The sequence below is a fragment of the Gobius niger genome, assembly GCF_951799975.1.
Source record: "Gobius niger genome assembly, chromosome: 8".
NCBI classification, from domain to species: Eukaryota; Metazoa; Chordata; class Actinopteri; order Gobiiformes; family Gobiidae; genus Gobius; species Gobius niger.
This window is the reverse complement of record NC_136859.1, coordinates 10,181,617-10,195,230: the sequence shown is the minus strand read 5'-3', so window position 1 is coordinate 10,195,230 and position 13,614 is coordinate 10,181,617. Positions and strand designations below refer to the sequence as shown.

The following is a 13,614-nucleotide window of genomic DNA, read 5'->3' as shown; positions in this document are numbered from 1 at the left end:
CTAGGAACAGCCTTTTTTTTTCTCTCCTCCTTACATTCTCCGTGTGTAGCTGCGCCCACTCTCGTGTTGATACTGGATCTGGGTCCTCAGAGGAGCGCGGTGGGCCGCTCATTGCACATCAGAACATCGGCCAGCCTTTGCTCTTATCTCGTTGTTTGTTTCCGTCGGCCCCCTCCACCTGATATTAGTTTCAACACAAGTGCTTCGGCGCAGCACAAACCAGTGGAACGAGTTGTGCCAGTAATTGTGTCTTTTGGAAACACAGTGGAGAGGTGGCGAGCGCGGGTTTAGCCCCGGCTGTTTGGCGTTTCGAAGTTGTGTAGCCTCAGGTAATCCAGTCTCGCTTAGACCTGGTGCCATCACTGCTGACACATAGTAATGGTGCTTATTCATACACGTAATTACATTTCCACAGAGCTGGATTACGCACACTTCCACACATGGGCAGATTGCGGTGTCTTAAGCCTCCTGACTGTTTTTCGCGCACCCACTGACACAACATACCCAGAAAGGCATATTTATTTAGACTCTTAGCTGCTACACGGGGAATGTGTCGGCACCGCAAATGGCAGGCTGCAGAAAAAACACAACCATCCGCATGATTTATGAGCCGTGTGTTTGCCGAGGACTGGCTCTCCCCTTCTCCTCCTGTCCCCTGATGGTGTCCACTCTGTCCACGCAAACGCCGCGGACACGTCCCAGACCGCTGGCCTACTCCAGTTCACTAATGCCTCCCTCTGTTGGACCCGACGCGTCTACTCTGTCCTCATTTATCACCCCGGGCTCTGTCCCCAAACTATTGCGCTGCTCCCCTTTCATGACGGCAGTACAGAAGAAAGAAGGGGATGACTCTAACCTTGTCTGTTTTCTCTTGTAGGAGCCTCGGGGCAGAAGGTGAAGGTGGAGCCAGAGGTCTTATCCTATCCGGGACAGACAGTCAGACTGCGGTGTGAGTTCAGGGATGCCGCTGGAGTCCAGCTCACGATGGTAATTATGCATGCACTATTGCCTTTTAAATGTCATCTTGTCAAGTTCTATAGTACTTTTTTAAAATCAATTTTACATGTCCTCTGATATGAAGTAAACCCAATGGGTGAGGAAAGCCCTTCTCTTTGGTCCTCGTGGTGGGGAGCTGACATTGCTGTAATACCACCCCCTGGTTGCCAAAGGTGTCTCCAAAAGACACTTGGTAAACAGGATTCCAATGGTGACTTCACACCTCCCTGCTTAAAAGCCTGGCTCCAAAGAGTTTTATTTTTTCTAAGAATTGTCATGACCCATGTGACAACCCTGTCATATTTTTAACCATGCTGTTTTTTGTACATCAGCAATAAAAGCTTAAGCCTAAATCTATGATTGAAAGGCTGTGGAGCTCTGTGGAGGCTCATACGGGGCGGGCGGACTGGCTATGAGGAACAGGCTTTGTGGGAGGAGACTGAGCCATGTTAATTTCACAGACCACTCTCTGAATGGAACACCGGTTATCTCTTCTATCGTCTATCTATGATCTATCTTTCATATCAAACTATAACTTGTACTGCCTGTCAAAATATGAAGGGAAAAAATGCCATATTCAATAACTATTAGATATTTTGCTGAACAATTTCATTGTAGATGAATCCTTTTTTTCATCAAATTGTGTCAAACACGACTTAAAATATACTAAATGTGGAAAAAAACAAGGCTTAAATGGAACAAAATTAGGAAAAGTGTAAATCTTCATAAATAATGTGGATATTGCATCACCAGATATTGCAACGATGTTAATTTGGTGACTGGAACATTTACTCTTAACCCCTATTCCAGGATGTGCAGATTGTTTATTTTTGCATATTTTTTGTTTTGGTCCCTAAACCCCACTCTCTGCCGATGTCCATTCAGAAAGCCGCTCGGGGAGCCACACCGCCTGCCTTTGGTTTTGGCCAAAAGGATCTGGCAACCCAGATGCCAGCAAACCTAAACTTGACAATTCAAGCCAACCCAGCGCGTGTTTATTTTTGTAGTGCCATTTTAGAGCTGAATGTGCTCAAACCTTTTATGCGAGTGACATTTATTCCTGTAATGTAAGTGAAAACAAGATCTAAATGCAATATTAGAATAACTTAATTATCTATGTTCACATGAATGTATAATCTTCTCATAGTATGAAAAGCGTAAACTATTCTAATCCGAGCTAAAACGAGCTGACTTTTGCTCGTTGTTTACCTTTCAAATTAAACTCTTATTGAGCGAATTATTGCCCCACAGAAGAGAGCCCTAAGGCCAGTAATATGTTTTATCACATCGGGCTTAATGTTTTATTACTGCAAACAAACAATACTAAGCTGCTTCATTTTGCTGTAGGGGATTGAATATGGTAATGGCGCACTTCTTAGCAGCATCTCAATGAAGTGGGGACGCGCTCGGCTCTGCTTGGCTCCACTAAAAGCCGCTGAGATCCTAAAACCCCTGTTCCATATTCATACCTGCGCCTCTGGTGATTATGATGCCGTGTACACCGGCCCAAAGTGCACAATATTATGTTCAAACGCTCTCAAGTGTCACTTAGCTGGGCCAAGATGAATGAGCCTGTACCAAGTCTCGGTAACCACCACGGGCGGGAGGTTCTGCTCAAAAATATCTGCAATTAAGTGCATTTTTTGGAGTAATCGCTAATGTTTGACTACATTTTTGTATTTGAGCAGTTAGTTATGTATTTCTTTAAATGTTTCACAGCTCTAAGAAGCATCTAATTGGATTATTCTTTCCTATATCGCAGGGGTAGGCAAGAGGGCCGAAGCCACTGATTATTAGCCCAAAGTAAAGCACAACACTGGAAATATGACCATCTTAAATGAGATAAATTACTTAAAATTGCTTGAATTAAAGTTCTATGTTGAATTTGAGTTGGTTTGAACTAATCCAAGATACAAATACTACAGTATTTCTACCTTTTTTTTCTCCCATTTAAGTCTAATAATGTTAAAAGTACTATCTGACTAGTGTAATAATGTTTCTCAAAATCATCTTGAGGGCCAGAGGTGCTGTGCTGGAGGGCCGGATTTGGCACCCGGCCCTGACGTTGCCTACCCCTGCTATATCGGTTGTAGTTTTTAGTCTTTAGTGATTCTAGCCACTGAAGATAAACGCCTCTATTTCCAGGTTACGTGGATATACGAGCCCAAAGATGGAGAGAGGATGAACATCGCCGTCTTTCACCCGAACTTTGACCCCAACTACCCCGATTCGCCCATGAAGGGCCGCGTCAGCTTCACCCCCAACCCCCCAACCATTGACACCCTGACCAGCCCCTCCATCCAGATCGAGAACGTCCGCATGACCGACGAGGGGAAGTACATCTGCGAGTACGCCACCTACCCCAGCGGGAATGAGCAGGGCATCACATACCTGGTCATGCTCGGTAAGGTTCTTTATCGCCTTAAAAATCCAAGTTGGATAACGTACATTTTTCCCAACACACTGCTGAATATGGAATTAAACACAGCTCCAGGTTTGTTTTTCATCAAGGCGAGACACGGCAAGTACTAAGTAACAAAGCGCCACTGCAGGTGTCGTCGCATGTCGCGTTTCTTTACTCATTAATTGTCCGTGAGAGTAAATACTACGCTGACAGAAAAGACAAAGGGAGAGAGGGATATCGTGCATCCAATTACTCAATGGAGATTTTTTTTCCCCACTCAAACCTAGCTGTAAACACTGATTAAGTGGCGCTAGCCCGCAGTTAGCTTTGCCCGTTTGCCTGTTAGCTTCTTCTTCGTGATTCCATTAGTGTGTATTGGTGACTCCGACCCGTAGGCAGCGAAGTTGCAGTTGTGGTTTTCTGGACAGAGACACCAGGGGGAGATGAAAGACCCCCCTAATCATCCCATTAACACGTGTATTACTCCCAGAGGGACTACGGAAAGGGTTTATTAAAGGAATAGGCCACCGTTTTTACATACTAAAATATGTTCTTACCTCACTTTAGTCGAGTTAATATATCCCCGTCTGGTCTTTGTCCGTGCGCTCGGTCACGCAAACGGAGCACATACGCAGCCTCTCCCACATGTCACATAGCTCCGAAAAAGCTCACGATAGAAGCTACCAAGCTCTTCCACGTGTTCCCTATTTAAATAAAGTTACATGAAGTGTTTTCATGCGAAGTATATTTACACAGAAATGTAACATGTCGATTTTATAAGCAAATAAAAAGGGGGACTATATTGTGAGGCGTAATGATACGAGGAGCAAAACGTCCGCGCAGTAACTCCTAATGGTTATTGACGGAAGTGAGCGGGGGAAGTCTTTAGGAGTTACTACGCGGACGCTGTGCTCCTCGTATCATTACGCCTCACAATATAGTCCCCCTTTTTATTTGCTTATAAAAATCGACATGTTACATTTCTGTGTAAATATACTTCGCATGAAAACACTTCACGTAACTTTATTTAAATAGGGAACACGTGGAAGAGCTTGGTAGCTTCTATCGTGAGCTTTTTCGGAGCTATGTGACATGTGGGAGAGGCTGCGTATGTGCTCCGTTTGCCTGACAGAGCGCACGGACAAAGACCAGACGGGGATATATTAACACGTCTAAAGTGAGGCAAGAACATATCTTAGTATGTAAAAACGGTGGCCTATTCCTTTAAGGTAAACAACTTAGAACTGCTTTAACATCATAGTTTTCATGTCAGAGTATAAAACCTGTACGATGCTCATTGTATGACGTTTTGTCTGCTAGCGAGGCAGAGATTTCTACTACATCTTGGGCTTAACAAGATTTTGAAGTTTCTTTCAAAGGGATTTTTTCCCAGCCTGATATATTTAGGTTTGAACCCAAAAAACAAGGCAAAATTTGAGTTTTTACAGATCTTTTCCACTTCTGATTAGCTTATTCAAAAACTAACAAGATCCAATATCCCCTCTGAAAAAATATTTGTTACTAATATGTCAACAAAATCAAACTATTTAACCCTCAAATTTAGATCAGCAATGTTCAATAAAAGTTTCAAATTTCACCTGCAGTGTCTCGCCTTAAGGAACAACTTTGTAACTGGTTAAAATCTCCCAACAGAATATTGAACTGTTCAGTGAGTAAATATATTAATTAAGCCGAGCGTGTCCTTACATAGCCTTATTATGTGGTTTGATTAAAAAGTCAAATGCAGCTAATTTTCAAATAAATATGGGAGAGATGGGCGCCTAATAAAACATTTAATCTGATTTAGAGCTTTTAGTAAACAGTGCGTCACTGGCTTCTGAAAACCAGCGAAAATGATTTTCGGTGTTTGCCGACGTCTTGGTCCAAGCCACTGCAGCTTTGTGTAACCTCAAATTACTTTCACAGCACGCTTTTGTGTTTTGTAGTGCCTGTATTGTCAGAACTTTGTTTCTGCGGCTTCCCCCTGAAACGTAATTTGTCTTTGGTTTTGGAGAAAATCAGCAGCTCCTTATTTCACGTCACTTGTCAGTATTTTCTCTGACAAAAGATTGGGATATTGCAAAAGCCGCATTGGCTGCCAGCCTCGAAATGTCCACGTGCAATCGCTCTCTGGATCTTAATGCTTTTAACCACCAGTGGCGCACTTATTGTAACCATCTATATGCAAACCACTCTCCTCCACCCCCTCTCCATCTGGTTTACTACCTCCCCTAAAGGTAGCACGCAGGTTAAAAGCATGTCCAGCGGGGCTTAATTGCTATTTTAAGTAGCATTGTCAGATCAATTGTGTTCTTGTTAATGTTATGGAACCGTTGGTCTAACCTTGGCCCGAGCCTGTACGCCTTCATGCATTCTTCTCTCCTTTCTTTCTCTGCCTCCCCCTTTCACCTATCTTCTCTTCCTCTCCGCCTGCCCCCCCCTTCCCTCGCACCATGCCTCCCTGCTTCCTCGCCTCCACTCGGGCGTAGTATTGATCTGGCCGCTTGTCATGCCCGCTGTCCACTGCTGTCGTCCCGCACGGCTGTGATCGCGCTCCTCCAACGCGGAGGGGGGGGGGGGGGACTGAGGAGGAAGTGGGCTAGTGCAGGGCCCGCTGTGACAGAAACGGTCCTAGCAGGAAGTCGATAATTGGCAATAGTCAAATGGACGAAGTGACAAGTGCGGCTCCTTGTTGGCATCTAAGTAGGATTGAAGGATTTGAGGAAAACGTGTCATTTGGTCCTCTTTTATTAGATATTTGGAGCATTTACATGTAGTTTATGTGCCTCAGGATTAATAACTGTTAAATGACGGCAGATTCCAGTAGGCTTTGTGCGGGAAATGTGCCGGCTGTGAAGTTTAAAAGCAAAATAATCTGCACAAGCGTTCAGATTGAAGCACTATTTCAACATTTATTGGCGTCAAATGAAGTAATAATATTGTTTTTGCTCTTAATCACTTCACTTAAGTTCAGCAAGTCAAAGACATTAGATGATTGAGACTTTGTAAAATGTATTCATTTGGTCAACAACAACAAGGCACTTAGAACGTCAAAATATTCTTCCGTCTTCTCATAATTACAGTTCTAAAAAGATGACAGTCTGAGCAAGTATGTACAAAGGAGAATGTTTTGAGATTGCAGTTTTGGGATTTCATTTATCTCGACTTAAATGGTTTGTCAATAATGGCGTCCATTATCTCTCTCCTCAGCTGCCGTATTTGCATTTTATCTGTCCATCCCTTAATCTCGCCGCCACTCACCCACCTCTCTCCCTCGCTCTCCTCCAGCTAAGCCCCAGAACGCCGCCTCCATAGTGACGGTTGAAGCCGGGACCAAGAAGGAGGTGGTGGCCCGCTGCGACTCTCTGAACGGGAGACCGGCCGCTAAGATCTCCTGGGTGACCACGGCGAAAGGTAACGCCACCTCCGTGTCCAAAGCCGGGGCAGACAACACCGTGTCCATCACCAGCGAATACAAACTCGTGCCCACCGCGGCGGACAACGGCAAAGACATCAGCTGTGTGGTCGAGCACCGGACGCAGGTCAAGCCGGACAGCTTCGCCATGAAACTGGTCGTCCAGTGTAAGTCTCACAAATGCTCCTTTCGTGCACACACAAACACCAGTTCAATGGCTGCCATTAGCAAACCACAGAATGCAATGATTCTGACAGTACAATGTCCTTTGGAAACAACAACATTTCCTGTCTCCTTGTAGTAACATATTTTATCAACACTTTAGCAAAAAGTAGTGACCCAACTGATGACACAAGTAGAATTAAAAAGTACATGTTGAAAATGCAAGTGCTGAATAACTGTTTAAAATGTAAAAATATCTGTTTGTGTTCTGACAAGTAAATGCAGAAATACATCCTGAAATGAGATAAAAGAAATAAATTACAAGGAAATTAGAGTTTAGATTGATTAAACTAGCATTAATGTACGTAATTCAACATGAAGCTGTTGAAAATTTTCTCACAGTGAAAAGAGCTAAATGTTTCACTCAAGTTGATAAGAGTGTGTTTGAGAGTGCGCATGGGGGACGACGGATTGAAATTAGCCCAAGGCTACTGTCCAATGTGGCTTGTTCATTAACATGCACTGTCCCTACCAAATAAATAAACCAACAATGAAGTTAGAGTAAAAACTATGGGAAAAAAGGTAAAAACTGTTAAAGGACAGCCCACAGTAACAACTTTAATGCAAAAATCGACATGAAGCTATATATTTGAAATTGGCAGTAACTAATGTTTCTCTTCTAATCTTGTCCTTGTCTCTGCAAATATATGTCTGACTTTAAAGGTGGTGCAGAGTGACATGAATGAATATCTCCTCTATTTCAACAAACCGTCTGCATCTCCTTCCTCTTTTTATGTGTGCAAATACTGATGTTTCTGCCTCCCATTACATACACGTTTACAGAACAAGTATAAGTGTTAAATCACAATTAAACCACTGTCAATGTTGAATCTATCTATCTGCCTTCTCTCCATCCACACAACTAATGAATGAATGCAAACTTATTCTACAATTGTTTCCTCAAAAGACAGCTTATGAATTGTATATTTTTATATATGTGTGTACACATATTTGGATATACAGAACTAACAGACTGCCGTTACCAGGATAGTAGGATAGTTGGTACACTCTCATGACTTGTGATTGGTTGATGTACCAACACACCTACCAAAAAATTCTGCCACGTGGTGCATTTCCTGGTCAAAATATACCTGTCAAAAATATTGCCTGGGAAATGTATTTTGAGTTTTGTATTATGAGTTTTAGTTGCTCTTTTAACTTTAAAATCTCCATTTTCCTCCTCTTCAGATGCGCCCGAAGTGTCGATAGTTGGCTATGACAATAACTGGTATGTGGGTCGCACCAATGTGGTCCTGACCTGCCAGGCCAACGGGAACCCAGTGCCCATCTCAGTCATTTGGAGAGCGTAAGTGCCACCGTTATTTGTTTACACTGTTATTACTGTTACTGTTACTGTTATTATTTTAGTGCTTTGTGAAACTTGGTAATACAGGCTTGTAAAGCGCAATACAAGAGTAAGCCAGTATTATTATTATTATTGTAATTTTTATTGTTATTATTGTTTCTGGTAACCTACAGTATGAATAGGACAGCTTTTGTTTTTGCTAGAGATGATGTTTGTTTAAAAGGTCAAATTTGCCAATTGTTGTTTTTATTTTTTGCCCTATTGTCCAGCACTAGGGGGGAAAAACAGAAACTGAATCCACAATTTATAGCCATCGACATGCTAACAAGTCAATAGCAGTGGAATAAACAGACAATGACACTGAACAGATTTGGTGACTGTTCATGAGTTTTAAAAATGCTCAGGACACTTCCTCACTTCTTTCTATTAGAATAAAAAAAGTTCTTTTTTTTTAACTCTAAGTCCAAACTCAATATCGCTAATCCTCGTGCTAGCATGGCTACTCTTGACCTTGACTCTGGCTCAATACATCAGGCCTCAAGACACTCAGCGCTCATGAAGGCTGCAGAGAGACATTTTCCTAATAAAACTGCAGAAGTCAATAAAAATCGCCAAATACAAATATTCTGGATTATGCTGCCCGGAAAGGAAAAAGTGTGTTTGACCTCTGCACTCTTCGCCTCGCTCTGCTCTATCTCTCTGTTTTTCTTCCTCGCCCCACGTCCTCTCACCAGGTCCCAATCCTCGCAGAGCTGCAATCAGCGCTTTTATTATTGCCCCTACAGCTTCTGCGCTCTGATTATGGAGATAGCCGTATAATTTCTCATAATGGACTCTGTGACTTGAGATTTAACCCTCGCATAATGAGAAACACAATTCGACTCCCTGCTCTCCATTTTTCCGGCATTATCACTTATTAACATAACTGTGACAAAATTTAGAAAAATGAGGAGCCGCACTTTTTAAATTGGTGGAGATGAGATTTCGGGATCTGGTTGTTGAGATTTCACACAAGTCCCCACGCTGTGTTTTCCTCCATGATAATAGATTGTATTTTTAGAAAGCAAGGGGCTCAGTGGTTTTGGGACTGCCCATCAAGATTAGTGCATTATGATGACATTGCACAATCGGTTCACTTTCTGAATTTCAGATTGAGGGCAGGGGCTAATGTTGCACTTGATTTAGAAAGAAATCCACAAATGTTGATGCTTTTGGGGAATGGTTTTGGCCATGATGTCTCTATTAACTTTGTGGCCACTGACCGTAATAACGTCTTTGAGACAGAATTATTATTATTATTATTTTTACATCTTTTTGATGTTACAATGGGAGGAAATGTGTATTTTATTGTGCTAATATACACAATGACAATGAGAGGATAAAGGGCACTAGAGCACTGGTGTCAAACTCATTGGGAGTGGGGGCCAAAAATGTAAACAGTGTTTAAATAGACTTTTAAAGCTTCCAGGGGTTTTCACCAGTCTACTATTAGTTGTAATGTAAGTTAGAAATAACAGCTCAAAAACCACAAACTCCGACACTGTGTTTGGGAATAAGCTCATGTTGTTTTTCATGTGTTACTAAACTATGACACAATGACCTGCATCTGCTCCATTTTACTGAAACAGTGGCTCATGTGCCGCTGCTTTTAGCTTCAAGTTATTTAAATATTTCCTCCTCCACACTCGTCAGTGCGACCAAGCAGAAACGCACTGAGCAGTGTCCTATTCTTAACAAAACATTGTGCGCTCAATGTTGTGAGCAAATGAGGCTTTATGAAGCTCTGGGAGTGAGAGAAATGGAGAGGTAGAGTGGGTGTGTCAGCAGACCTGACACTTTTAAACATGGAATTTTGTGTTATTATAAGAGACGGTGCTTGAGCTTGCAATGTTTGCTTTGCAGTGCTATTCAACTGTAAACTTTATTGCCGCATGATGAGCTGTACGAAGAATCTTACAGTTACCACTGCTTCAAACAGGCCTTGAGTCTGACCTGTATGTACAAGTACAAGGTAATGAAGAATGTGGCTTAAAGGAACAGGCCACCATTTTCTATAGAGATATGTTCTTATCTGAGTGTAGACGAGTGGATGCGTACCTGTCTGGGTTTTACGCGTGCGCTCAGTCACGCAAAAACACCAAACATGTTGTTAGCATTTAGCCTCTCCTCCTCCTCTCTTCTATGGACCCAAACGGGGGTGAAGTTAGAAGCGACCAAGCCCTTCCACGTTTTCCCTATTTAAATACGGTTACGAGAGCGTTTACCCGATATATAGTGTGAAGTATAGTTGCAGAAAATTAAACATGTCGATTTTCTAAGTGGATAAAAAGGGGTACTATATTGTAAGGTATAATATAAGTAATACCTTAGGAGCACTTAGACTTTACCAGCGTATGTCGAAGTGCTCCTAAGGTATACGTTGTTAAGTTTTGACGTCCCAGCTCTACTTCCAGATCCGCAGATGTGCAAGAAACTACAAAAAAACTCTTCAGTGCCACAATCAATATTTCTGAAACTCATCAGAGTTACTGAACATACTTATTTATCTGGGCCATTAGCCAAACGTGCTGTAACTACTTCTATAAAAGTAGGCTAATATTTACCAAAATCGCTACATCCGGGTTAGCAGGGAAAAATGCTAACATCCGAGTAGGCGAAGCAGCTACACTAAACTCTGAGGTAGTGGCCTAAGTAAATATAGCTTTTTTAGCAGTAGGTGCGAGAAATAAGAAGGTTCAGTAACTTTCAGAAATAATGATTGTTGTTTTTAAGAGTTTTTAATGTTTTTTTCTCTCATATTTGCCGGTTTGCTAGAACCCGGAACCAGAAGTCATGACGTCACACTTAACAAAGTTAACAAAGTATAGACCCTTTCACTGCTTACATTATCAGTGACGTCAGCTGGAGGCAGGAAGTGATCAAGAGAAATGAGATTAAACTAAAACTAGCGATTGTAAGTGTAAAAGTACAACAAAATGTGGTCCTGTTGTGGTTTAAGGTGCAAGAACAAGAGGAGTGACGATATAATAAGGTTTATCTGGTTTCCAACAACAGCTAGACATTTTTTAGTCGTTGCTTTGACAGCAGCTATAATGGAAATAGATAGGAATCTAGCTTCCCGCCTCCAGCTAAGCCCGAAATGTTTACAAACAATTAAAGGGTCTATATGGTAAGAACATATCTCAGTATGCAAAAACGGTGGCCTATTCCTTTTTAAAGTAGTGTGCGTCCTTGTAATCTTCTGCAGCAGAAAACATGGGATAATAGATACAGAGATACTGTATTATCCACACACCTGGTTACTAGCTCTGATGTATGACCGCTATGACGAGACACGGCAGGTGAAAACATTGATTTTTCCTGCAGTGGTCAATTTGTAGAGTTTTGGTTCGACGTCTCCCTCATCATCTTAGTTTTAATGTCAAATTTTATTGTATCACATTTTGATGACTCAACACCTTTGGACTTTGTCAGGAAATCCCTTCTGTGCATCTCCCAATGTGAAACCATCCTCAAAATAGCACTCATAACAATTAAGTCTCTATAGAATGTTTGTCATTAGGCTGTATTGTCTGTGCACTCATATCCTCACGCGTGTTTTCTCCTCTCGTTCTTGCAGGATGTCGGGAGAGATGCCGGACACCGTGGAGGTCAAAGACAATCAGCTGAAGGTGCTCAAAGTGGACGACGCGGTCAACACCACTTTTGTCTGCGAGGTGAAGAACCGCATCGGAGTGGGGAAGGACCAGGTCACGGTGTTCGTCCGAGGTGAGCGAGACGACACAGAACACAAGCGGCCGCACAGAATCCCATCAAACCATCGGCCCACGCCGCTGTCATATCACACAAAAAATAAAACCCATACAAAGTTGTGGCAAGGTCAAGCTCCGGAAATAATAGATATCTGAATCGCCAAACGAGCCAGACAACAGAGGCTGGAAAACTTTTGACGTCAAAAAACTGCTGCAATTTTTAGTGGGATGCACAGACTAAAAGTTAGTCGATGAAAGCCAAAATTGTGTCTTTTAATAATACAGCATTACCTTATTACTTTCATTCTTACTGCTTGTCAAAATGTACTCAAAACTAGGGTTGCAAAGGGGCAGAAAATAAACTCGCTACCCATTTAATCTATTTTTTGAACCATAAAACAGGCGCCATGTAGCCATGTCAAAACACACAAAACATAATCCTCAACTTGGCGGTGGGAGAGAAAACAAACATTTTAATCATGATTTTGTAGTATCCGGCTGTCTCGGATCATGACAAACGGTGACCAATACTGGTGCTTGTGCCGGACACAGAGCTGTTCTAGATAAATATACAACAATCTCCACAGACATATGACACATCAGCACAGATTCTTTGATCAAGATTGTAAGACTGCATACACTTGTACGCAAGATAGATACAAACATTTCCAAAAGCTCTTTTTGTTGCACATCTTAAAGACTGTCCTCTTCAAACCGTGATGATCAGACATGGCATTGATGATTTCTTAGACACTTTTCATCCTTTGATTGATATTAAGTGGATTACAATTAGATTCTTTAGCTGGATTTCAAACCAACCTTCAGTTTTGTTAACTCCCTGTTTATTCTGACTAATTCCCCTTAATTCTCATAAATTCCTGTTAATTCCTAAGTTTCTGATGCTTGCTGAAAATTCTGGAAATTCTGCAACCCTTCTCAAAACGCAATTGAGCTAATTAAAATACAGTTAATGCAAAATGTTCAACCTTCACAATATAGCTTGGCAAAGTGAGCTCTTAAATTGGCTTACTTAGATCCGTATAGCTGTGTGTTTTTTTATATATGATCAGAAATCCCTGGTCTCTGCTCCCACATAAATAACTAATGCAGCGTAATTGGCCAACCGCTCACAGTAAACATGTCCGTCAATGTTCCTCGGGTATGAAATCACTTTCCCCGCAGGACGGGCCTTTTCCCCGTGAATGGATTATTTAAAAGTAGTGCGCTGAGCTGCTCGGCCAGAACGAAACGGAGCGCGCTCTTGTCACACTTTGGCTACACGGGGGTAACAACGCCTCTACACGTCCTCCCGAGGGACGCGTGCACCTTACAAAGCTACACACGCACAAACACGTCACGGTGGTGTCTCGTTGGGGGCGAGTGTAGGGCTGTCGAGCTGCTCTGTCCATGGTGGGGGAGTGGGTGTCGGTGGTGAGTTCTGTGTTTGGAGGTGTGGGCGATACGGCAAAAAAGACTGGACTTTTGTACGCTTTGAAGCCGAATACTGGCTTTAGGAGGT

At 42.3% G+C, this 13,614-nt stretch overlaps 1 protein-coding gene across 2 annotated transcripts in view; it reads left to right on the top strand.

Annotated features, from left to right (window-relative positions):
* Nucleotides 1-13,614, top strand: part of LOC306966548 (nectin-2) — a 223,063-nt gene that overhangs the window by 68,654 nt on the left and 140,795 nt on the right. For both annotated transcript variants that reach the window (XM_079561345.1, XM_079561344.1), the window contains exons 2-6: nucleotides 878-987; nucleotides 3,142-3,400; nucleotides 6,689-6,982; nucleotides 8,226-8,343; nucleotides 11,963-12,111. In XM_079561345.1, coding sequence (XP_079417471.1) covers nucleotides 878-987; nucleotides 3,142-3,400; nucleotides 6,689-6,982; nucleotides 8,226-8,343; nucleotides 11,963-12,111 — 930 coding nt within the window. The remainder of the gene's footprint in view (nucleotides 1-877; nucleotides 988-3,141; nucleotides 3,401-6,688; nucleotides 6,983-8,225; nucleotides 8,344-11,962; nucleotides 12,112-13,614) is intronic.